Genomic DNA, 26,384 nt, shown 5'->3' on the forward strand with positions numbered 1-26,384 from the left:
GTGAGATATGGGCAGAGTTTATGAGGGACACCAAAGGGAAATGGTGCCAGCCCCATCACTTCTGAAGTACCAGCTCAAGAAGATGGACAGAGAGAACAATCCAGCACCACTGAAAAGATGGTTGGAGGCACAAAGGGCCAACCCAGTCTCTCTTCTGAAGTCAAACAGTGCACGAGCACTGTGAGTCCTCTGCTGTCCCACAAAGTCTCCTCACAGTGCAAACAGGCTGAGATGCATGAGGCAACTTCACTACAAAACCAATGTTCTCCTTCCACTGACTCCTGGGATGAAAACAACTCCTGTCCATTTTTCACACAGTCCTCCAGTGTTCGTTGTGTTCTGTTTGGCCGAGACACTGAAGTTTGAGGCTGTTTCTGAAGGAGATCAGGGTTTCAGTGCAGTATTGCTGACTTCTTGTGCTCCTGTTCTCCCTGTTTCATGTTGCTGAGTCAGATTTAGATATTTGTCATGGGACATAACTCTGGCACAACCACACACAAGCAAACACAGTGTCAGGATATGGCAATGGAGCTGAGAAATCACTCCGTCACGTGCTTATGCCTGAGCAAACCCTGGTCAAAGTGGTTCCCATGCTTTATTTTTACTTTATTACTCATGTTACTGCCTAAACAGCTCCTGAGGTAACTTTTTGGTAATAAGGATATTCCAAAGGCTCACCGAGTGTTTTCAAACCTTTGACGCAAAAGATACCAAAGAGGTCAAAATTCAACACGGAAATCCATTGTTTACTTAAATGCTGTGGTCTTGAGCAGGTCTAAGAGAAACATGTGGCTTTGGTATGATCTGAAACTGGATTTCTGGCGGAGCTGAAAGTTGTGAAATGATCTTTCATAAAAGCACTACAGAAAGTGAAAATAGTGAGTGAGTTGGAGTGTACAGGGACCAACCACATATCCAGGGTCCAGCCCAATTTGTACAACAGGGAAGTACGAGAAAATAGTACATGAGGCTGGATTGGGACTCAGTGCAAGAATTTTAAATCTCAGTAGGATTAAGATATTAGCCAGCCACAAACACAGCTCATAATTCAGACTTTCTGCAAAGGAGATCAGATTGCCTCAGACAGGCTTTCTAACTTTTTTTTCAAACTTTTCTATGCTCCTAAGTGTCTTGCAAGTCTAAGTCCCAGCTGCAGAAGTAACCAAAGCTTTTGAGGGACCAGGTCTCATGGAAAGTCACTCAGCGAGACCTAATTCTCAAACAGCCAAAATGTCTTTAGAGGAATTTTCTGAGTGACTGGAGTCACCTCCTGGTGGGTGCCCAACTGGACATATCTCAGGGATGAATCATGTTCAGGTAGGTTTGAAAAGCTTCTCCATCAAAATTGAGTTATTATAAATAGTTTCAAGCTGACCAGCCCAAATCTATGATGTTTAAAATGATAAATCACTAATGGCTTACTGAGATCTTGCCCATAACCACACACATCACTCAGGGTTTTGAAAGCATCACTTATTCTCCAGTTTAGATGATGGGGTGGGGTCCATGTAGGCCAGTCCACACACCTAATTTGCAATGAAATGAGCCACACAAGCCACCTCATCTTACCCAATTTATGTGCTATCTAAAAACTGGGTGCCTAGTCCCAGCTCATCACCTAGACTCTTTCCGTACAAAATGGGGACGAGCAGTAAGCAGATAAGAAAATGGGAGACCTCCTTAGAAAAGGTTGTATTGTCAGATCCCCTTTGCAGTAACTAAACATTTAGATTGTTCTCTTATCAAAAGTGGCTTAACTAATTAGTTTAACTCATCCTAACCATCAGCTTTTAACCACTAAAATCTCTGACAAAACTGAAAAAATAAGATCTCGGACCTGGTAACAGTAACTTAATCTGTAAGGCAGAGCTTTAAAAGCTAAAGTGCTAATCCACTACTGGTCATGCACATTTTAGATATACTCTAATTTGATAAGTAATACTTTGATTTTCAGTAAGAAAATGGATATTTGTTAAAGAATTTAATTAAAATTACACCTTTCCCTATTCAATGAATTTCCGAACCACATAAACACATTCAGTGTCTTGGATACTACTGCTCTTTGTAGATAAAACTAAGAAAAGTTGAGATAAAAACTGAAACACAAGGAGTTGAAAGTATATCCTAAACAGGGAAATAAGACAGAAAGGACAGGAGTTTGCATACTTGCAAATACTTGGGTAGCAGACACGAGTTAAGATCAGGTCTGCTTCCAAGTCAGAAGCTTGTCTGACACTTTGCATAGTGGGATCTGACTGGATCCATTTCTAGAGGTGAAGTATAAATAGGAGTGGATGCTAATGACTTCTTGATAGAGCTCTGGGTGCCTTTGACATGTGATATGCAAGCAATTCTTTTCCAGTAATTTAAAAGTAAACTGGTTAAACCGAGAAAAATAATCAATTACTAACCATAATCTTACACAATGGTGTGTTCTACATATCTTTAAAGAAAATCACCAGGAAATGCAATGTGAGTGATGGATCCCTAACTGTTATTTGACCCTAGGTAAAATATCTGGGGGAAAAAAGCACAAAACACAAAAAAAGGTGGCAGACAGGATACTTCATGGGCCAGGACTGTGGCATTTGTCTACCCCAACCCAGCTGAGGACATGTATTCATGTTGTGCCATTAGGAGGAACGACTCTTACATTGATTTGAGGGCACTAGGCAGGTGCTGCAAATTGGAAGGCAGGAAACCTTTTGGATGTGGATGAATTGCTGACCACATATGCAGAAGCCATGTCATCAGGTGTGACACTCACAAAGGTCCATTTGTGGGCATCACCACAGTGGCTGGCAACAAAAATATTCTGTGTTTGGAAAATGTTGTCTGAGCAACTTATCACATTAAAAAAAAGTACAGCACTAAAGAGGAGCTGCTTCCTGTCCAGAAAAAAAAAAAAAGAAAAGAAATAGAACAAATATTTGAAGATGTTTGCTTTGTGAGAGAGGGGGGAAAGTCCTGTCAGCACTTCAGAATTAAGCTGCTGGGACCTCTTGAACCGTGATGAGTAAATCCTGTGTTCAGTAAGGTAACAACAGGCCTGGAGGCACTTGTGCAGCTATCAGCGCCCAGACCATGAGTAATGAGAGCTCTCAAACATCTCTCAAAGCACTACAGTTTGTGTCACAGGCTCTGAGAGCTTCCTCTACAAAATAGCAAGTTTTCTTATGTAAATGGCTATGCTGAGAGGCCCAAGCACAGTCAAACTCCCTCATTTCCGTCAGCACTTCAGCAAATTATATCTGAGCTTCTCTGTGTCTGAAGACTTATTCTAGTCAGTGCCCATTCCAGAAAAAAATAAAACAAGTTTGTTAAGGAGAGAAGAGCTGACAGCAAAAATTATGAAAATTGCTATCTCAGCTCAATTCCTGCTACTGCTTTGAAGAAGATTTCCAGTCTGGTGTGATTACACAAGACAGCTATCCAGGCTGTGCAGAGAGCATCCTGACTCATATGTCTTAAAATAAAACAATGATGGGCTGATGGCTTCATGATGGGAAAGCACAGAAATCTGTTCCTTTTCCTGATGTTATCAGGATAGACTGTGCCTGTGCAGCATGAAGATAATACCTGGAAAAAGGTACCTGGGACAAATCTGTATCACTGTGTCATAATGCCATAATCTCATACCATGGTATCATCAGAAGTATGGAAACAGGTGAGGTGGCAGCTGCTAAGCAAAAGGAGTCTTTGACTGCTGGAAAACATCCAGTCGTTCCTGCTGGAAAGATCTCAGACAAATCTATCCCTGTGGTAGCCGTTTTCACTTTCATGGATTTCATGGATACCCCAGAGATTAATTTTACTGCCTCAGCTGATGATCAGGGGTTAGGGTAGGAGGCACAGGCTTGCTGAATGTCTGGTGCACAAAGTGAGCCTTTTAAATAATTTTTGCTCAAGCAGACCCCACCATCACCTGCTGTATAATTCTCACATTCAGCTATTTTAGCTATTTTTAAAGAATGCTGGCAAACACCCTGCTAACCAGTAGCCTTGTACAATCACTAACAAATGGACAGAAGAACAAAGAATAAATTATAGGAAACAATTTTATACTGTCCAGGAAGGCTTGAGGATCTAAAGAGCTTTTGCATACTGTCATCTGCATCAGTAACAACGTGGTTGTAAGAGAGGATTACTGAACATATCTGAGTAAATGCAGATCTTTCATTTTACTGTCTTCTATCAGAGGAATCCGGAAAATGCTATCCTTTATGATTGAAGGAATACATTACATTAGGAAAAGCTTCTTGATTTTATAGGTGCTTGCAGAATCAATAAATTTGAGGCTATTCTTTATGTGCTCCTGATTTAGCTACAAGCAGTGTGTTTGAAAAGGACTAAACACATGAAAGTGAATCCCACCTACCCAGAACTGGATTGCAGGATCGCAATCCAAAGGGAAAGAACACACAAGACCAGCAAGTTCTGAAATATATCAAATATCTGTAAAATCTCATGTGCACCATGTAGCAGCACTAGAAAACCTGTGTTATTTAATTTTCAATAAAATATAACCAAACCTCTTACCGACATATCCAGGAGTTCCACAGGCTGTGGACATCACATCTCCTTTACCCTCCATCTTTGACAATCCAAAGTCACTGATCATGATTTTTGACTCTTCATCCTGGCTGTAGTAAAGCAGGTTCTCGGGCTAGAAAGGAGAATAAGCACAATGAATATTGAATATATAAGTTCAGTAACAACATCTCTTGACTCATGCATTGCATTTAGTACAATCCTTAGTTAAGTCATACACAAAAATAATTTGTTTCCCCTAAACCTAGAGTTGTTCTTACAACTTATATGGAGATCCTCTGCAGACTACTGTATGGCAATGAATGGAAGAAATTGACACCCTGAGCTTCGAGTAATTTTTCTGGGATAACAAACTTCTCCTTTGGCAGCTCAGATAAGAACTAAGGCTCATCCCTTACTTGTGAGATGTGTCTGACGTATCACATCAGAGAGATAAAACAGAAAGATTCATTTGAAATCAAGTAAATATGGTAAATCCAGGTAGTGTAGTGAAATTTTTTATTCAGCATTAGAAAAAAGAAAAAGGAAACCAGTAGGTATTAGAGAATTTTTGTATCTTATCCACTGGAAACAAACTGTTTGGAGAGAGGAAATGCCTTTACAGTTAACAGACTTGCAGCAAGGATGTTTTTGCTAGAGCTGATTAGGAAAAAATGCTATAGCACTAAGCACAGCAACTTGTTTATGCTGAGGGAAAGCACAAATCACTCCACAAAGCCCTGTGACTTTTTATACCAGTGTCAGGTGGGTTGGAGAGCCCAACTAGCCTCCATCTGCTCCTGCATAGTCCTGCATCCATGTGTTCTGACTGTGCCACTGCTGTACAGCAGAGCTCTTTCTAGGTGCTGTGAGTCCATTTTTCCCCCTACTTAATATCTGGGCTCACAAAAAGCTTCAGCACCTGCTGGCTCTCAGACAGCCTGGTGGCAACAGGCCCTCGACCTTGGGGGTCTTCACCTATGAAAGTGATGGGTACCCAATGTTTCAAAATAACCTTGGCGTAGTCTTTTACCCAGAAACTAGTACAAATTTCAACCCTCAGCCTGCTGTGTGCTCCAGGAAATGGTGAGAAGCAGCTGTGGACACACAACATCCTCAAACTCCTTGGGAAACATCCAAGCTTGGATTTGCAAGGAGGAGCAACTGCAGTGCAGCAGCACCAGCATCTGTCCTCCCTCCTTCATGTGCTCTGGGGAAAGAGGGGTTGGAGAAGTGCCGGAGGGTGACGTCCCCTCCACCCCACTCTGAGGTTCCCCTTCAGCTTCAAGGGGAGCTTAAAGCATTTTATGGCTCCCCAGCCCCAGCATAAAGTGCTGGCTTTATCCATGGGACACAACAGCCATGAGAGGATCTACAAGGTACATCCACAGCTGTGAGGCAGCTGGGCTGAGATATCAAGGGAAACAGTTTGGTTGTCAAAATAAATATGAAGTTTTACCATTTATGTTTCTTTCTCATGATAACTCGCAAGTCAAGTGCTTTAATGGGCCATTACAATGCTGACACTGTTTAAAGGATCACAGTTTTATACCATGTTCTGCCCTGGGTTGGAGTCACCCCTGATTCTTACTTGTGCACTTGTGATCTGCTGAGTGGTTGGCAGAGCTGGTATTAAGGGAAGACAATTATTTCCTATCAATTTTTGCTTACTCAGCTCAGGTTCCCACTTATTCATATTTAGGAAGGCCAAGAAACCCATCCATATGAAACTTGTTTAAAAGAATTCTGGTTCTTCAAGATGGTTAATTCAAAAAGCATTAACAAGGTGGCTCTGCACCAAGTGAAGCTGCTTGAGCCTTCCAGTCCCTTTGTGCATCTCAGACTTCCCTGAACTTCATCTGCTGCCATCTCTTCTGCTGTTGCATTACTTAGATTAGAGACTTGGGGCTCAGATCTGTTTTTCCCAAATACAGCAAGTACTATTTTGGTATCTGAATAACACATGATTACAATAAATAATTGTTATGGATGTTTCATGGGTTGTATTTTTGTAGAGTGGATTCTTTCCCAGAGTTTCATTTCGGGGACCATAATTTGAAACTTACGCTTATCTCGGTATTTTGAGATCATAAAAAACCTTATTATACCCCTGTTTTTCTCATCATGGTATGTTTGTGCTAACAGAAATTCACAGCAGGTGTCCTCATATACTATATTTTCTGAGTCATTTCAACAATTGATACAGTACTGACAAAGACTTGCAAACAAAAAAAGAAAGAGTAAAAGAGCTTGTCTTTCCCCCCTAATACCACTGGAGAAGGTTGATTTGATTTAAATTCAGCATGGCCTTATGTAGGTTCTGAAAATAATTTGTACATGAATCCACTTCCCAATCACCAGATCTCATATTTTATTACAGGAACTTTAAAATAAGATTTTTTTTTAAAAAGCAGAGCTACAACCTGCTTTAGATTATAAAGACAGGAATTATAAAGACAGGAATATTAAGAGCTTGTGCAATGGAGTATTTGAATTAGGAGGACTCAGACCTCCCTCTGAAAATTTTGGTGGCAGAATGAAGTCTGAAATTATTTCCTAAAAACTGAACTTAGGAGCAAGCTGGTCATGTTAAAATACTAAACAATACTTCCATACTGGAATGCTGTGGAACTCTAAAAAATATGAGAACATTTCTATGTACATAACAGCAGGAAACTAACAGCAACTGAGGATAGTATGTAAAGACTGCAGGAGATGGAAGCCTAACCAGTACCTCCTTACAGAAAACCCATTATCAGGGACAACACCAGGGAGAAAACATTATTTGAGGATATCACTGTGTATCTTCCTTCACTGGATTCCAAGTTTTGTCTTATAAATGTGCCAAACCAATACTTAAAAAAACCCTGTTTCTACTTTCTATTATTCTACTCTACCTGTTGAAGTGAACGTCACAGGATGCTCACTTCTGGCAGAGGTATTTCTCTTGCAGAAATAAGGTGCAAAAAAGCTTGTAATCCTACGGGAATGGCCCACACAGAGCTAAAAGATTCTCATCTGGAGTCAAAGATCGGCAGAAAGAAATGGCTGCACTGACGTTGTCACAAGGGAATGCCATGTCTGCCTGTCTTGGGCACTGTTGCACCTTGGAGAACACCAGTGCTGGTGGTTACACCAGTAATGGGCTGCATTTCTGCCCCACTGCTTTGCATTTGGGGGCAAGCCTGTCATCTATTATTTTACACCACACAGCACTTCACATCAACACTAATTTTTGAGAAGATAAAAAGCAAATAAATAGTATCTCTCATAACCACAGTTTCTCATCCATCTGAATGCACAACAAGGTCACATTCCTAGCACTACAACCTTTGCTAAGAGGAGTAGTTAAAAATTCCAAAAGTGCAGTTTAATATTAGATTATATTTAAAAAAGCAATTTAAAAATACATTTAATAAAACCTTGTATTTAAGAAATAAAAAAAAGAAAAAAATCTCTTCCTTATGGCTCTTGGCTCTAATAATTTTCATTAAGCCTTTATATAATATGACCCATTTAGCCAAATTCCACTCTCTTTACAGGGGGAAAATTCAAGCTCTGCATCAACATCCATGGAAACTCCTGTTTGGAGCATCCCTCCAAAGCACCACCAGAGGTGTTATTCTGATCACCGAATTTTTAGTTTCTGGCAGTAGACTTTGGTAGAATTAACCAGTTCAGGAACTGAACACAGAGTTTTCTTTTGAGATTTCTATCTTTTTCTAGTATCTCCTGCTAACTTATTATTTAAGATACTAAACATGGGGAGGGGTTTAGCTGCATGCTATGAAATCCAAGCCTTTCTGCTTGTCTTAATGACAGTTTAGGAAGGAAACAATAAAGAAACAATGTTTAGCGTTTTTTTACCAGAAAAGCTGAGAGGTTTTGATGTGACAATATGGTACAGCTGAAAGGAAAACTATCTAAATATCACATCATCACACAATGGTCCTTAGAAGAACCCTTGCTGTCTCCAAAAACACTGGTCCAAATACCATGATAGGAAATCACTCAACTTTCCCATGCTATTTATTGTTACTAATTATTATTAAGTCAAAGTAAATATAACACAACAAACCTGCAAGACACTTTACAGCAGTAAACACATTCCAACTGAGTTTTCTGCCTTAATGCAACAATTCAGATCTTAACGAGTGGCTTTTCCCCACATCACATGGGAAATTCCCATTGTAACAAGTGATTGCAAAGTCCTCATTAAAAAATATTATGTGGGGAGGCTTCAAAGCATCTCTCCTACAGTAAAACAGCCAATCCCAGGGCACACGTGTTAGACTCACATAATTATGAAACCTTTGCTAACACTGCCCAGGGACTGGGAACCGCTGTGGCCATACCTTGAGGTCCCTGTGCACGATGCCCATCCGGTGCAGGTAGTACACAGCATCCAGGACCTGCCGGATCAGGGTGCTGGCATCCTTCTCCGTGTAGAACCCTTTCTCAACGATGCGGTCAAACAGCTCTCCCCCGGACACTCTGGAAAACACGATGGGAAGCACAAGCGTGAGGATGTGCTTTGTAATGTCCTTTCTACCTCACTAAAGGATGGTCAAGGCCACGCACCAGCCACAGGCAGCCAGAGCACACATCTGTTTGCAGCTCTGGGGGCTCCCCCGTTGTGTCCCAAGGAGGGTCACAAGGATGGTGAAGGGTCTGGAGGGGAAGCTGTATGAAGAACAACTGAGGTCACTTGGTTTGTTAAGCCTGGAGAAGGGGAGACTAAGGGGAAACCTCATCACAGTCTTCAACATCCTCATGACAGGAAGCAGAGGGGCAAGTACTGATCTCTTTGCTCTCGAGAGTAACACAACTTGAGGAAACAGCATGAAGTTTAGTCAGGAGAGGTTTGAGTTAGATATCCATAAAAAGTTTTTCACCCAGAAGGTGGTTGAGCACTGGAACAGGCTCCTCAGGGAAGTGGTCACAGAACCAAGCCTGTCTGAGTTCAAGAAGCATTTGGACAATGGTCTCAGGCACATGGTGTGACTCTTGGGGTGTCCTGCACAGGACCAGGAGTTGGACTCAACGATCCTGATGAGTACCTTTCAACTCAGCATATTTTATGATTCTATGATTTGGGTTTGATTTTGTCATAGTCCAAGGACTGGTCAGGTTATGATGGAAAATCAAATACATCACATATCAGGGAGTGGTCAAAGACTCACTAGTACTTGCAGAAGGAATCACAACACTACCCCAGCAAGAGCCAGGGGAGCAGACACTGGTTTCCATGCTGTCCCACCCTAGTGAACTTTGCATAGGTGAATTTGGTCTCGTGCTGACCCCCTCAGGCCCACTAAGGCTCCAAGGCTCCCTCTTAGTATGATCCCTTGGGGTTCACTTCTCACTTCACTGTCCAAGGCTTGGGTTATGCCCTGGAGAAATGGTCCCCTTCTCCTTTCCCCACCGGCAAGCGAAACACATCCAAGAGTTGCTGCCAGTACCTATAGAACATTAGTTTATTAAAGCAGTCTGCATCTCTGACAATTCCAAATGCTCTCAGAGGTCCTCTCACTTACTCATACATGTATGTTCATCTATCAACAAACTTTTTAGGCAGAGCACGGACTCTGCCTGGCACTGGTAGAAGACAGTTATTGATGAGTAGGGCAGATTATCAGTGCTATTAATCAACAGATGACACAAATGAGGAAAGGATTCCACAACTCAAAGAGGAAAGAAAATAAAACCTTGACATCTCACTATTTAATGTCTGCTATATTACACTTTTTCTCTGCCTTGCTAGAAATAACACGTTCTGAACCCAATCTTGAATAAAGAATGGACACATTAAAACTCCCTGGAGGAGTATCTGGGGAAACAAAAGAGGAAAGAAATGTCTGAGTAATTGAAATAATAAAACTGTCAGCAAAAAACTGTCCTACTAGGGTAAATAAAAGATTTTCCTTTTAACAAGCAAAACCTATTAAAAAATAAAATGTATGCGATATGTTTCTTCAGCAAGCTGCACCACTTAGCATATCATAAATAGCACAGTAAAACTTTCTTTAAAAACAAACCCAATAAAGGGAAAATAACAAATGATTACAGTCATTAAATACATATGGACTGGGAGCTTGCCATTACATGAACACTAGGTAATTCAGCCACTCCAGGCAATAATCTGTTTGAATAATGCCATGAAGTCACTTCCTACGAAGTTTGGAACCTAAATGGGAGAGAATGCTACCACTAAAAATGAATACATTCAACTTGGAAAATGAAAAGGAACATTGGAAGAAAAAAAAAGAAACCAGATAATCCTCCTATTAAGTGCTAGGCAAACAAACCAAATAGCTTGCTAAAATATTGGCAGTGAATTGAAACTGCAGGAAAGGTGAAGCATACTCAGCATCTGAAGTCCACCAGCAGCCTGAATTAAATCCCTTTCTTTCCTAGTTTCTCACAACAGGAGCTGTGTTTCTCACCTATATATATGTACATATATATTTTTCTATATATATATATATACACACACGTATATATGTATACATAGAGTGTTGCTCCAAGTCCCTGCCTGACCCATAGTGTGCTTTGCCAAGGGAGAACAGACACACCTCACCCTCACCATTCACTGAAGGCAGATACAATTTTATCAAATCTGGCTCCTATTAGCTGATTGTCTCTTTATATTTCCCCTGCAGTCCTTTTTTTTTTCCTATGGATTGATTGCACTGAAAATTGAGCCCACACAGTTATTAATATGATGGAATACAGCACAATTCCCCATGAAAATGCAGTGCATGCTGTTTTGCAGTTTCATACAGTTACTTTTGGTATGTTCAAGCCATGAACTGCTTTAGCAGATACTGATTTACATCACTTGCTTTCCTGAACAAGGAAACTCTCCTTCGATATTTACGGAGAGTATACTTCCACAAAACTTTTTCATTAAATTGAGGGAATTTCCCTCCATGCCAACTCACTCCCCATCCCCCTTAAGCCTCATTCTTTAATTGAAAGCTTTTCTTAGTCAGATTTAGTCCAGTGGATCTACTGTACCCAGGCTCAATCTGTTTATAATTTTATTTCAACACACGGAAAATATTTGCAACCTCTTAAATGATGCACTGCAAAGCAGAGCTGAATCCAAGCACTCAAGAGGAACAGTCAGTATATTTGTAGCTACTTGCTTATTCAGAGTGTCGACAGCATCCCAGGTGTATGCAGAGAGTCAAGGGACTCGTGGTCCTATTTATTTGTGTGGTGACTCAGTGTTATGGTACAGGAAGATTTGCATTACATGTTTGCACTCATCTATAGAGTCTCCCTGCTGTGGGCAAGATTTCTGGCTGAGGTTCACCTTCCCGGGATGCTCTTCAACTCAGCACCCAAGGCTATGGCTACTTTCCATATGGAGCTTATGTCCATATGGCTTTTCTCCTCCAAAATAGGGTTAACTCAACCGTAATGTCATTGGGAATGCTGCTACAATGTCCAAGGACTGACATAAGTCAGTGTTGTTACAGGAGCAAACCAGCAAAGGCAGCTGTGGGAGAGCATCTGAGCTCTAAACTCATGGTGGAGATATGGCCTGTTGCTGGTCTTGATCCCGACCTCCTCTACCCTGCTGAGATGGGACTTGGCATCTGCACTGAACAGACCTGGGCACTCACAAAGCACTGCTGCCATTTGTTTGTTCCAGCTTTTAATATCCTGGTATAACCATTTTCTTTTTAATGGCAGCACCAGCTTTGCCCTCTCTATGGCAATTCTGAGGCACAGTTGAAACTGCAGGCAGTAAGAGCAGAATTGGGTCTTTGTCTTAAAGAAATTTAAGACAAAATTTTCTGTCCAGAAAGAGAAGGTAGGGGAGTTTTCTCATTAGTAGAAGAGGACTGCTCCTGTTTTGCAGTTGGCACTGGCTCATGGAGCTGGACTCACAAACAACAGCAAAAGTAAGCTTTTTCCCCGGCTGATTTCAGTCTTGGTTCCCCACAAAGAAAAAGGAGGACTAGCCAAGTTCTGAAAAGCATTTAACCTTGGAGCAGCTCAAGTGTCATGCTGTGATCCAGAGTAGCATTAGCTCTTCCCAGGGACTCAGTGCAGGTCAAAACTCAGCAAAGTGGCCACAACTGCATCTTCTGTACAGATGCCTGTGTGGACTGCCTGGATGGAGCCTGTGTGGTTCCATCCCTTGGTCCTTGCTCAGCCACCAAACAGTGGGTCTCCCCTGTTCATCAAGCATTATGGGGAAAGCCCAGCACTTGGAGAAGGGCTTCAGCTGGGAGTTCACATCGCAGGTGGACACCCCAGCATATGCCCTGCCTGACTCCAACAATACAGGAAACAATTTCAAAACAATGACCAGAAGATTCATTTAGTTTAGAATGAAAAGAAATCCCAAACTGAGCTATAAATATGAATACTTTTCACTTCTACTACATTTTTTACCTGAGGCTACAATCCTTTACTACATATCATTGACTATCCACATGAGGAAAGTCAGAAGAGACATTATTTCCACTTTTTCACTGCAGAAAATAGAGACAGTAACTTTCAGACTCGATCCTTTGAAACAGTCAGGACATACAATAATGTCCTGTTCCATGAGCCCTTACCCCACTAAGAATCACAGAATCGTTTAGGTTGGAAAAGACTCTTAAGATCATCAAGTCCAATCATTTACCAAGCACTGCCAACCCCACCACTAAACCATGTCCCTAGGTGCCACATCTACATATCTTTTCAAAACCTCCAGGAATGGTGACTCTGCCACTGCCCTGGGCAGCCTGTACCAGGGCTTGACAACTCTTCTGGTGAAGAAATTGTTCCTAATGTCCAATTTAAACCTCCCCTGGCAGAACTTGAGGCCACTTCCTCTTGTCCTATTGCTTGTTACTTGGAACAAGAGACCAATCCTTACCTCACTACAACCTCCTGTCAAGGAATTGTAGAGAGTGACAAAGTTCTCCCCTGAGCCTCCTTTTCTCCAGGCTGAACACTCCCAGCTCCCTCAGATGCTCCTCATCAGATGTGTGCTCCAGACCCTTCCCCAGATCCGTTGCCCCTCTCTGGACATGGTCCAGCACCTCAATGTGTGTCTTGTAGTGAGGGGCCCAAAACTGACCCCAGGATTCGAGGTGTGTCCCCAGGTGCTGAGCACAGAGGGACAATCATTGTCCTAGTCCTGTTGGACACACTATTGCTGATACAAGCAAAATGCACTGCCACCAGCACCCAGACCGAAGAGGGGCAGTAGGACACAACCTGACCATATGATAACAGAGACATTATCTGCAATTCTGATGGGGAAACACAGATTGCACTCTGTTTCCTGGGTTTCCTGAGATAAATGCTTCCAGATATAATGTTTCATTAAGGAGACTTCATGTATTGATCAAATGATCAGATAATGCAGATCTCTCAGAGGATCTAGCCTGGTGCTGGTGTTTGCAATAAATTCCTATAGCTCTCTAGTCTGGGGGCAGCTATAGAAGGTTTGTCCAGCTCTCATGAGGATGAACATGGAAATAGAGATGGATGTTAAAAACAGAATTCATGTCCCTTGTTATGTTTTTAATCTTTTATTTTCCTGGCTGGATTTGGGGATTTTGCTTCTTGTTTCTTCCCAATTTGATGTTTAAATGCAGATCTAAACCTCCAGCACAAGCTGCCACACTGAGTGTCTCAGTTTAGGACAGGTTTTAAAAAACCTCAAAATGACAATGGCTCTGTGTACATAGATGAGCTACCTCGTTATGTGGTCTCTGAGTGTGTACACTGTTGGCTGAACACCCTTCTCAGACAGTAAAAAAGGACCCTGAAAGACCTTGCAATGCTCATTAGAGGCAAAGGAGAGGGCACTCTAACGCTGTCCTAGTAATTACTCAGGCTCAGTTCAAGTCCTTGTCACTACAGTTTTCATGTTTTTGGAATTTATAATTTACAGACATAACTTGGGAGAGATGAAGAAACATTTCAGCACTACTATTACACCTTCACTTTACATTAACCCATTTCACCATCAGTTCATCAGGAAAGAACCAAACTGACAAACAAAAAGAAAACCTGCTGCAGGTAAGGAGAAAGGATGTTATAAACCTTCTTCTGAAGCATCTGATTCCTTTGCAGCACCATCAGGAAAGCAGAACGTGGAGAGTTTCAAAGAAATACTCTGAAGAAAAATGAGCACCAAACAAAAACTCCCTTGCAATTTAAGGCTCCTAAACTCATAAATATAAGGCAAGAGCCAATCTCTCTGAATTTCTGGTGTTTTTGCCAGCAGTGTGAAACCTGAACCAGCACACTGCAGGTCACACTAGTAGGTACCTGCCAGACTGCCACCTCAGCGAGGCTGCCTGGTGGGGGACATCCCTACATATGTTAACCTTCAGGTGAATTAATACCTGAATAAAAGAACAAATAAATGCTGGAACTAAAAATAAGTTAGTAATATTAATGTACTCATGTTACCTTTTCTTTCTCTTGCGGGGACCATCTGTGTGTACAGATAAATCCTCTCATTTATTCACCCCTGCATCCCCTTCTGTTATCAAGCGTAGGAGCCTTTCTGCTTGTTTTTGAAGCTTGAAAAATAACACCCTTTGAAATATCACTTTGACTTCTTTGCCATTTGGCAAAACATTGATGTTTTTCTTTTCTGTCTCTTTTGTAGTACAGGCTGGAATTGCTCTGGATCATTTACTGCTTGACAGTTTAATTGCTTTTTATCAAGAGTCTTATTGATGAACTCATCAGTGGCGGATTTACATGCAGAATCCCAACAAAGCTATTCAGAGCTTGTTGGCTTTTCTCTCCAGAATCATGTTAAGTACAGCTGAAGCTTCACTGCAGTTAAAGTCATGGTCCATTCTCCACTGGACAAATCACCAATACATCATGTTGGGTTAGAAGAACCACCGCTGAAACACAGACACGTCCCTAGGGACTCACTGCTTAAAACATGCAGATTAGGGATGCCTAATGAAAAGAGGACTGATTTCAGAAATTTGGAGCAGGATGCCTTCCAGGACAATATGAAAAATAAGTTAAATATGAGCATTACCCTGTAACTATGAACAGCTTATCGATCAGAAGTTACACATTCGCAGTTTCCTACAATATAAATCAGAAAACACACAGAACTCAGCATGAAGCTGAAGTGTGAGGGGAGATAAGAAAGACTGAAGGGACTGCTCCTGGGAAGTTTTGGCTTTGAGCACTACTTTTCTCTAATGAAGGAATTCTTATTAATACAAATATTTCCATTTTTAAAATGTATTTTGTTTTTAATGGAGGGCTTTTCTGTTTGGCTTTAAACTTCCTCTGCATTGTGAAAATGCATGAGAACCAGAAAGCAAACCTGAACAGCATGCTGTTTAAAAGGAAAGAGAAATTGGCCTCCCTCATCTCATTGTTCAAATGAAGTAACATATTAAAAGAAAATAAGTAAACAGATTAATAGATTTTGAGACCCAGAGAGGAACATTATGATTATTCAGTCTGACCTCTTGCAAATAAAAGTACGTGATTAAAATTCTCCTTGTACCAATAATCTAAGGTGTTAATCAGGCAGGGACAGATATTGCTGTAGAATTGCTGTATGGCCTATAGAGACTTGCCTTATTTGCTGTATATCTCAGAAAACTGCCCTGGCTTTCTCATTTGCAGCACATCATAAATTATCCAACTTGAATAAGGAGAGGACTTTTCTTGTTATTGTAGCTTTAAATCACCCAGCTTAAAATCTGATGGTAACATAAGTATATGCTCCAAGGCCACCAAAGAAAGAACACGAGATTAGTTTTGGTTTATTTTTCTAGAACATAGGTGTGTGCATATGGCAGAGAGGGATGGGTGGATGTTAGCACCCTCTCCTTTGATAGTGCTGTTCAATCACTGAATCACAGAATCATTCAGGTTTGAAAAGACCTCCAGGATCATCAAGTCCAACCTTTAACCAAACACCACCATGCCCACTAGAACATACTCTGAAGTGCTACGTCTACTCAGACCCTTCAAGGGATGGTTACTCCACCACTTTCCTGGGCAGCCAGCTCCAATGCTTAACAACTCCTTGAGAGAAGAAAATTTTCCTAATATCCAACCTGAACCTCCCCTGCTGCGACTTGAGGCCATTTCCTCTTGTCCTATTGATAGTTTCCTGGGAGAAGAGAGCAAGTCCCACCCAGCTACAACCTCCTTTCAAGCAGTTGCAGAGAAAATGCAAAGCAATATTGCCGTGGTATTTATTCTGGGGGTCTGATGGTTCTTCAGCCCTTCATCTCCCCTCTGATGGTGTCTGTACCAAAGGGTTGCTCCCCACCCTGAGGGGCTGTTTTTGGAAAAAATTGGGCAAAAACGGCGCGGTCATTTTTCTGAACCAAACTGAGCAAACTAAAACACTTTTTTCCCCTGCATTAAAAGTTTCATGTGACATTTGCTGAGCAGCTGTAGTGAGGTTGTGTTTTGGAGAACAGACCTCTGTTTCCACTGGGACAAGACTGTTAAGTCTCTGGAAAGCTCAGCTTGGGGATGTAATGTAGTTTGGCAGTTCAAATCTTTGGAGACAGCACTTTCCTTCACAGAATCCCTACTGCAGGGATCTTTTGAGGTCTATGATTCTTCAAGGTCAATACTGTCTTGTTTTATTCAACATTTTATTCCATCTTCAAAGATCCAACATTATATTCAAAATTTCCCCTGGTCCCATCAGCTGTAAAAAGTGTGACAGAACTAACAGGACCAAGTGTGACAGAACTAACAGGAACCAAGTCACAGAGGCCATCAGGTTTTCAAGTCTGTGGTGATTACACCTTTCTGACTGACAGCTTATGACAGCCCTCCAAAGAGGTGGTAAATGCCCCATCCCTGGAAACATAAAAGTTCAGCTTGGATGAGGCTCTGAGCAACCAGATCTAGTTGCTCATTGCAGGGGGAGTTGGACCAGGTGGCCTTAAAGGTCCCTTCCAACCCAAATTATTCTATGCTTCTATGACATAAAGGTTGGTGCTTCAGCCTGTTTTTCTTTATGGCTCTGCATTAAATGAAAAGGCAAAGCTGAAGCACAGCAATGGTGAGTTTCACTTGTGACCTCCTGCTTGTTGTGTGGGCATATATATATATATATATGTGATTTTGTTGTCTCAACCTTTTTCACTTTGCTTCTAGAAAATGGAAAAGTACAGCTCTGTAGACAAACCACCACTCAAAATACATTTTCCAGTATCTGAGGGCTGGAACAATGTATTTCCTAACTGCTCTCTCATTCTTCCACCTTTCCATAAAATAAGCGGATGGTTAAAATCTGGAGGAGATTCCTCACCTGACAACAATTTAAAACCAGGTCATGTTTCAGCCCTAATAGGTTTGGTTTATTTTCCTTTTGACTTGTTTTCCAAGGGAAACCAACCTCGATGTCCTGCCAGCACTAACTGGGAAGAACAGACCTAAAAATAATGAAAACCAATGCAACTGAAAGCGAATACTGTAAATTACGCAATGTATAGTAAACAATTTTGAAATATTAGATGAATGCAACACTAGGAATTGTCCTAAATAACAAAAATGAGCACAGAAAAGTACAGTAAAGTCACTCCCAGCTGGAGCTCAAACAGCCCAGATTTTCTGTGAATTACATTTAACAGAAATTTGGGATTGTGTGTATATTCCTTTTTCTGAGACCAACTTGCCTTCCACTTGCTTTCTCTCAAGTAAGTTTGCAGGCAGATGTCACCACAGAAATAGCTGCTGTAAAGGTAATATTGAGTAATACTTGCCTCAGTGCAAAAGAGCTTTGAAGCTCCTTATATCTCCTGTATCTCACATAAATTCTACCTTTTTTTTTTTAGCTTTTCTCTGGGATTTACAACATTGAGCCATCCCTTTGTCCTGGACAAACACAACCCTGGAAAATTTATTTTGAACTAAAAAGAAAGAAGTGCAGTCAACTGGTCAAAGTATGTTGTTGCAAAAATCAGCTTGCCAGGTAGTTTGTAGAAACAATAAATTAGGAGTTAAATATTAAAATCAAACAGACCAATTTAAGTCTAAATTATATATGTATCTTGTTTTATCAAACTGCTACAAAAACTATAGGTACATTTAAAATACCATTAATATGGTCTCTAAAGTGTCAAGAAACTTGAAGAGAATTGATAACCACAAAATTCTACTTCCTTATAATCAAGTATTTCTTATGAAATCTGCAAGTAACTTAAGTAAGTACATGAAAAACCCATTTTATTGTATATGCACAATTTTAGGATATACAATTCCTATAAAAATCAGGAAATATACATTGCAGTTGAAATATGCATTGGAGTTGTCAAGGACAGTTCCCTGAAATACTCTGTGGCCATGAAAAATCCAGCAGAAGGTTTAGGAGAAAACTGAGTGCAAAGTAGAAAATAATTTCTCCTTCTAAACATCCATGGAACACTCACACTTTCAATATTTTTGACGAAGTTCATCTCATCAAATCTTGCAAGCCTAGAGAATGAGCACCCATATGAGAGATGCCACAGTCAGCACAGGGAAACATTTCTGTGGTGTGATGCTGCCAAGGGCAGCATCACTTTGAGGTGTGGGGAGCAGAAATGTCCATTTCTGTGTTCATTTGATCAAATCCCACCTTGATGATCTTTATGGAAAGAGTCCAGAAGATGCTTTGGCCAAAAGCAAAACCAAAACTCGGGAAGTACAGAGAAGAAAAGCAACCAGGAGCAGAGAACTTCTCCATAAGAAGAGAGAACACATTTTACAATGAAAAGAGATGAGAGAGGAGATCTGAAAGCACTCTACAAAATCATAGATTCACACAGACACAGAGTCATTAAGGCTGGAAAAGACCTCTAAGATCATCGAGTCCGACCGTTAATCCAGCACTGCCAAGTCCACCACTAAACCATTCATGAAAACGATGGAGCATGGGCAAGGGAAATATAAAGAATTATTTCACATCACAGATGAGAAATGGGGGACCTAACGGAATTAGCAGGTGGTGGATTTAAGACAAAAGCCTTTGTCATCTGAGGAGCAATCCTGGAACAGATGAATCTTTGGTATGACCCAATAAAACTGTGCTCATGTTCTTATGTTTGTGCTCATCAAATTAATTATTGAATTATTCACTCGACTCTGGTCTGAATGTGCATACCTACATTAAGGGAGTCTTTTGATTCATTCACTTAAAATCAAATATGACAGATTCACAGATTTTAAAGCCATTATGATAATCTAATCTGACCCCAGACAAAACAAAGATGGTACAATTTTTGCCTCCAATCCATAGCTCCTAGCTGGACAAAAGACTATCATTTAGCAGTGTAGCCAGGCTTGACTTGGAAGATACCAGTAATCCCTTGTCTGCTTTGTTCAGTAGTTAATTACACACACTGACTAATTACATTGAGGTTTTTTCCGATGATAATTTCTGATGTCCTGTCACTGGAACCCTTTTAGCACTGTCTGCAGACTCTTTAGCTATATTAAAGCAACTTTATTCTATTTAGGTTTTTGTAATCTCATTTTTCCCACTTCTCTTTGAAGTTTCTCTCATAAAATAATATTATATTCAACAGCCACCTGTGGAGGTATCCTTTGTGAAGAGCCAACTAGAAGTTGAGTGTAGATACAGTGATGCTCATTTCCAGTTCTCCATTTGGAATGTTAAATTACCATGTTAAGTATCTTTACTTACATCTGCATCAGTAATGAACTGGCTGTTCCTGGACAGGATATGGACCAGTACTAGGTATCTGTATTTCAATACTGAATCAAATCTAAACAGAATATAGAGTTTCCAATTACCAGTCTCTTCTGAACATCATTTGATCACTCTGCTTCATCTTGAGAGTTTATTTTGCTGCTGTTCAATCAAGATATTCCCATTTTCCACAGTGAAGATTGAATTTCTGCAATTTTGAGCAGTGTAAAGAGACATCAAGCTAAGTTCTTACAGCTTGGATGCAATTGCAGCTAAATAAAACTTATGTGACTGTTCAGAGCAATATTACATATTTAGCCAGCAAATTCAGTTCCAACAGGGCGCTTGTAAAGTCATTGAAAGAACCAGGAGAAACAGGTATTGAATTTGGAAACCTCAGGATTGCACATAAATTGCTTAATCTCTAAAGAGGGACAGTGGGCACACGCCATGGTGAGTGAGGATGAGCCACAAACACAACCAGATCAAACCTGTTTATGGCAAACACACTAGTCTAAATCCCACTGCTCCAACCCTACTGCAATCCATGATGCTGTGTCCCACCTGAGGCTTTCACCTACCCTGCTAATCACAATTTTTCACATTACCCATTCTTTCCCAGCTCCTTGCACAAAGCCTGCAAGTGGTTCATGTGATTCATGATGCTGCTTGTGCGTTTCTGATGGGCCAGGAACAGCACTGGCGACTCAAGATCCACGTTTATTTGCAGATGGCCATTTGCAGATGGCCTTCTCCCATTAGGAACAGCTGATTTTCAAGCTGTGCCCTTTGCACAGATAAGGCACAGCAGAGACCAAGAGGACCCACTGATTTATTGTGGTTTGGCTGGAGGGTGGGCAGCACAGATATTCTCTCACGGCCTTGAGGGAAGATTTATGATGTACAAAGGAGGCAGTTTCTTATGAAAAAAAAAAAAGAAGGCATCTGGTCCTAATTCTCAATATTCTCCAAAAAACCCTGAAGTCAGGCATGTGAAACGCCACTGCTCATGTGATTTCTGCTCTTTGACTACCGTGGGATGAGCTCTTCAAGGAGATGCTGTCCATGGCATCCCCATGAGAGATGGGAGGAATGAGGTGCCACCAGCAGCCAATGAAGCACAGGCAAAACTGGCCAGCAGAAAGGACAGCCTCCAAAAATGCTGGGAAACAATGAGTGAAACCAGCTGGACACGGAGAAGGCAGAAAGGGAGATCCTGCCAACACCCTGGGCTTGCTCAGTCCATGCTGGCTGCCTGGCATTAAAAGCAAGTACCACAGACACAGATTTACTGCTTTTATTGTGTGTGATAGATGAATTTTTTGCCTTCTGAAGGAAAGAACCCAACCTTCTGGGAAGGCAACTGTTTACTAACATGATATAGCAGGAGCATAGTTCACAAAAGAGAAAGTTTCCAGAATGTCCACACAGATGTGCCCCGGGGCTTATTTTAATAACTCTTCAATTATTGCCTTACTGGTGTCTGTTTTAGTCCAGGCCATCGTGATGTTTCTAATGGAAATCATCAATTCATCACAGAGACAATTTCCAAGAATATAATCACAGAGATGAAAACAGACACACGTACATGCTAATAATGAGGACCGGAGAAAAAGAGGGAAGATTTTATGATTCTGCTATTTTTAAAGGCAGCTACTTCCTCCTGCATCTTAATAAACCAGGCTGGACAACTGCCAGGTGTTCTGGTTTTTGCTGGGACTGTCCCTTAGCCTTGAGAGATATTTCAAATATTCACTTATACATTATTGCTCCAAGGGTGCCATCTATTCTAACACTTTATACAGTTGCCTTGACACAGAAAATTGAAGTCTCCAGCTAATTATTTGTTAATCAACACAAGTAGCTCCACAGTAATTGTCTTTTCAAGACAGAAGAGCAAATCGATGCCAAGAAGCAAACGCTTAAAGGTCACGCTCAATATTTTAGGAGTTGTGTTACCATTGCTGTGTCTATTTCTGTAATAATTTTTAATGGATGAATTACTGACAAGCTGTAAAAGGTGATGTTTTTAAAAGTAACCCCCTGATTGCCACAACAAGTAATCAAAGTTAGCAGGGAAAATGGAAAAAAGCTGACCTAAATTGCCTCAGATGCAGTAATCTGTGGGAGCTACATCCAAAAGCCCAATGCACCTCGATTCAAAGACTCTTCTCTGTCTCACAGCAAACACCTGAGTCACCTTCCCAAAGTCAGACCCTCACTGTGTGGGTATAAGTGGTGCTGGGGCAGGACACAGTGACACTCCTGCCCATCCCACACCACAGCATCATAAAAATCCCCTTTCCAGCGTGGCGTTCCAAAGGCAGCTCCCAGGAAGCACCACTCCAAGGCAGAATGGGCAAAAATTGAAGACATGGTCCTCATTTCCCTGAAGCCCCCCCAGCCTCCAAAGAGCCCAACAGGACTATCCCAAAGCCTCAAGCAAGCCTTGTTGCCTCCCACTGTTATCCATGCACTGTGCACAGTTCTTCGAGTTCTACCTCCCGGGGATCGTAAAGGGTATAATTTCCCCATGTTTCACATTTCATACTTAAACTCCCTATAAAATCCCATTTGTGAGCAAGCCCCAAGCAACAGCAGAAGTACAAGCTGTAAAACTGCTTCAGCTTCAGACCACAGCCATGGAAATGCTCCTCCCAGCTCAGCCTTGCTGCTCCTGGGGAGGCCCACGGCAGGAGATGACTCCAGGAGTGAGCTTTCCAACACGCAGACTGGCCACGGATCAGGTATACACCAGCACAGTGGTTTGGGGCCTTATCCAACTTGAGGGGGATCCAAAGGGTTGTGCTGATGGGTGTGATGCTGAGCTGGTCTGAACTGCCACCATAACAGCTCAGTACATCCAACAGGGAATCCTCAGCATTAATATTTACTTGTTGTCTACATAATTTGGCCAGTGTAGGATCTGTTAAGATTCTGGGCATTCCTGCCAACAAAACTACATGGCCTCATAATTTCTTGTATTCAGCTGTGACTTAAAGAGGTAAATTTTTAATCTTCCCTTTCCATTTTATAGGGATACTCCTAAGTCCTGGAGTATCCCAGTATCTCCAATCCTGGCTCCTTACCGTTGGTTGCATATATTAGAAACACAGTTATGTGAAAATTAAAATCAAAAGCCCATCTGCCATTCCAAACTGATCAAACCTAAAAAATAATCTAGCAAATATAACCCTGAGCTGTGTGATTTATACACTAAGAACAACAGGAAATTAATAAAATGGACGGACATAGGGCTTTTTTTTTCTAATATGGTAGTCAAAGCACATTGCAAAAACTCATGGACAAAAAAAAAATACAGACTTTGGCTACAGGGCTCATCAGCCCTACACAGCAATCTCGAGTGTCCAGAATTTGGCAATAACATCTGACAAGTGATGCCCCATGCATTTAGATAAGGAATGCCACTATTATAATCTTTCTTTTAAAGAGTCAGTGCCTTGTACGTGCATATAACCCATGAGAGAGCTTTTGTAGGATCCTCGCTTTTGTCAAGCAGTGACTGCTTTTCTGCATGAGAGGGATTCAGAGACTGAAAATAGAGAAAATGGTATTAAATCAGTGCTCTCAGTCCAGACACTGTCAGGGAAGCACTGTGTATCCCAAAGCCAATGCATTCAAGTCAGTGAACTGCTACTACACTGGTCCAAAGGAAGAGACCAAAGAAAAGTGCTAGGGTAAGTACCCACAGCTACATGCTCTGACCTCTCTGCTATCAGGCAATCTTTGGCTGCCTGCATACCAAGGAAAGTATCATTAACAAAGAAATGGCAAAGAAATTAATACTACTGCAGTATTTAGATCTGTTACAATATGAGAGCTACCACACAACCCCATAATTCTCCTCAGAACTCTTGTGCCAGCAGGCAGGGAAGTGTGAGACAGGCAGGATTTGCACTTCCCTGCAAACAAAGGGCATGGCCAAGGGAAGAGCTTCAACTTGGGGGTTTAACCTTTAACCTTTGCTCTGCCACACATCTCCCCTGCAACCTTGGGCAAGCCACTGAAGGATAACTCTGAAAAGGGACTTAGGTCCCTTGACGGGGACTTAGGCATCTGTGACCAAAGGGTTTGGATAACCTGGGTGCTGCTGCTGCCAACAGGTCAAGACTTGCCATGTAACCAACTGCGAGCAGCAAACCTCCCAGGAATTAGGGCACAAACTCTGCTTCCCCCTCCAGCTGGACAAGAGGAGAGGGGAACCAAGTCCAAGATCCAACTCTTGGAAAGTGCCCTAAACCTTAGGGTGTTTTCCATACCTCCTTCTGAAAGTGTTCCACCTCTCAGAAAAGAACTCAAGACTCCCTCAGCACCGTAACACTTCCTGAGCACTGCGACTGCCCTATTGATGACAATGGCATGGAGCAGTAACAGGGTCCACTAAAAAGAATGTCAGTTGTTCCCTTAACCTTTGTTGGGAGCCAGATTAATCCCTTTAAAGAAATATGTTGAGCCTGTCATTCTTTTATTAGATGGCAATCTTAAGTCCATGTCTTCCGCAACTAACTGAAAAATGACCGAGCTGAGTTTGGTCTTGCAGAGAGAGCACATCCACCTCTCCAGCAGCCAAACTAGGTGTATTTATGCAATGGAAGAAGTCATTCACTGCAGTCACTTGTTACAGACCAGTATGGAAAACAGATCTCACACTGATGATTTATGAAGTGTTTTAGGCAGCCCTTTAATAATGAGTTATAACCAGGTATGAACATCCAAAGCCACTGACGAAAATGCCCTCGTGCTCTTGCTGTGTTATTTGTGCTGCCCTGGTTGCAAGAGCTCAGCTCCCCGGTCCAGCTCCTCAGCCCAGCGCCAGAATTGACCCGTCTCAGTGCCACAGATGTCTGTTTTCTATTTGGCTGTGGTATTCCCTGTGCAATATTAAAATGTCATCAATTCAGTTTAACAGGCCAAGTAAAGGCCTTAGTCAACCATTTAACCGCTAAGTAAAACATATGGCAAATGCATATCAGTCCAGGGGTTGCATTAAAAGTTTAAGGGTTCAATTAAGAGGAATCTTGCCGGTGTGTTCTCATGAGGTTAGGAAAACAGAAATGCCAAATGTTCCCCCCCCCTTGCAGCTGTTAAGCACCAGGCTGGAAACCCTTGTTAAAGTGCTTTTTGTTACAGTGCTATTCCAGCATATTAAAAGCACCTCTGTATAATACTCCATTAAAATAAACTATTTATTGGGAAAACAGAGTTGATATTTTTATGATTTTGGGGTTTTTTTATAATTGTTGTTGTTGTTGTAGTTGTGCTGCAATGTCCTGCTTTAAATGCCACCTGAATGCAGAGGTGCCTGACCCTCCCACAAGGCAATGCCTGACATCCAGTGCTCCCGAGGCTGAAAGTTTGGGCACAAAACCAGCTGAACTTGATTTTCAGAGCTGACCGAAGCCCTTTCTGAAGATGGAAAACCAAGTTGCATTATTAAGCTTTTTTCCATGGTTCAGCTTCCTTAAGGATGTGGTTATCCAGCAGAAAGAACATGTTAATTAAGTGTTTTCGGTTTCAAGCAGGTATTGTCAGTATAATGAACTGACAATAGTGTTGTAGAATAATAAACATATCCCAAAACACCTCAGCTTGCAAGAACAGACCTCCCTAGGGTCTAGTACAAGAGACTTCAGGTGCTGGGCCTCAGACAGTCTGATGTGTTCATCACACAACCGTGGTGTGTACATCCCACACAGATAATGTAGACACCACCACAAACCTGGCCCAGCAATGTGGAAAGGAAAATGGCATTGCAGCTGTAATCGGGTTGTCCCTGCGTGGAAGAACCGCCCCCGGGACCCATAGCTTTCTGCAGTGTCCCTCTTGGTCACCCTGGGACCAGGACCCCCCGAGAGCACAGACAGGAGATGAGGCTGAAATGCCATACAGAGAGAATGTAAAAAAACCCAGCAGCTCCTTGGTGGAGCAGTGAGATCATAAGACTGGGCTTGCTCCAGAGACAGACGGCACAACAATAGTCACGATTTTTGCTGCCTTCGTTATTTATAGGCACAAAAATGTAGATCATTTAGAAACTCAGAGTGAGCTGCCAAACTAGAGACAGCAGCTGAACCCACCGCCGAACAGTGAGCTGTGGTTTAGGATATTCCCTCCTGCAGCAGCAGATGCAAACGCTGCAGGGCAGCTCTGGGGCGGGAGGATGCAG

The 26,384-nt window shown here is 41.7% G+C and overlaps 1 protein-coding gene across 3 annotated transcripts in view; it reads right to left on the reverse strand.

Annotated features, from left to right (window-relative positions):
* CAMK1D (calcium/calmodulin dependent protein kinase ID) overlaps window positions 1-26,384 on the reverse strand; it is a 218,910-nt gene that overhangs the window by 36,826 nt on the left and 155,700 nt on the right. For all 3 annotated transcript variants that reach the window (XM_027679541.1, XM_027679540.1, XM_027679538.1), the window contains exons 4-5: window positions 8,886-9,024; window positions 4,540-4,666 (exon numbers count right to left, since the gene is read on the reverse strand). In XM_027679541.1, coding sequence (XP_027535342.1) covers window positions 4,540-4,666; window positions 8,886-9,024 — 266 coding nt within the window. The remainder of the gene's footprint in view (window positions 1-4,539; window positions 4,667-8,885; window positions 9,025-26,384) is intronic.

Source organism: Neopelma chrysocephalum, unplaced genomic scaffold (assembly GCF_003984885.1).
Source record: "Neopelma chrysocephalum unplaced genomic scaffold, ASM398488v2 Primary Assembly neopelma1_45, whole genome shotgun sequence".
Lineage (NCBI taxonomy): Eukaryota > Metazoa > Chordata > Aves > Passeriformes > Pipridae > Neopelma > Neopelma chrysocephalum.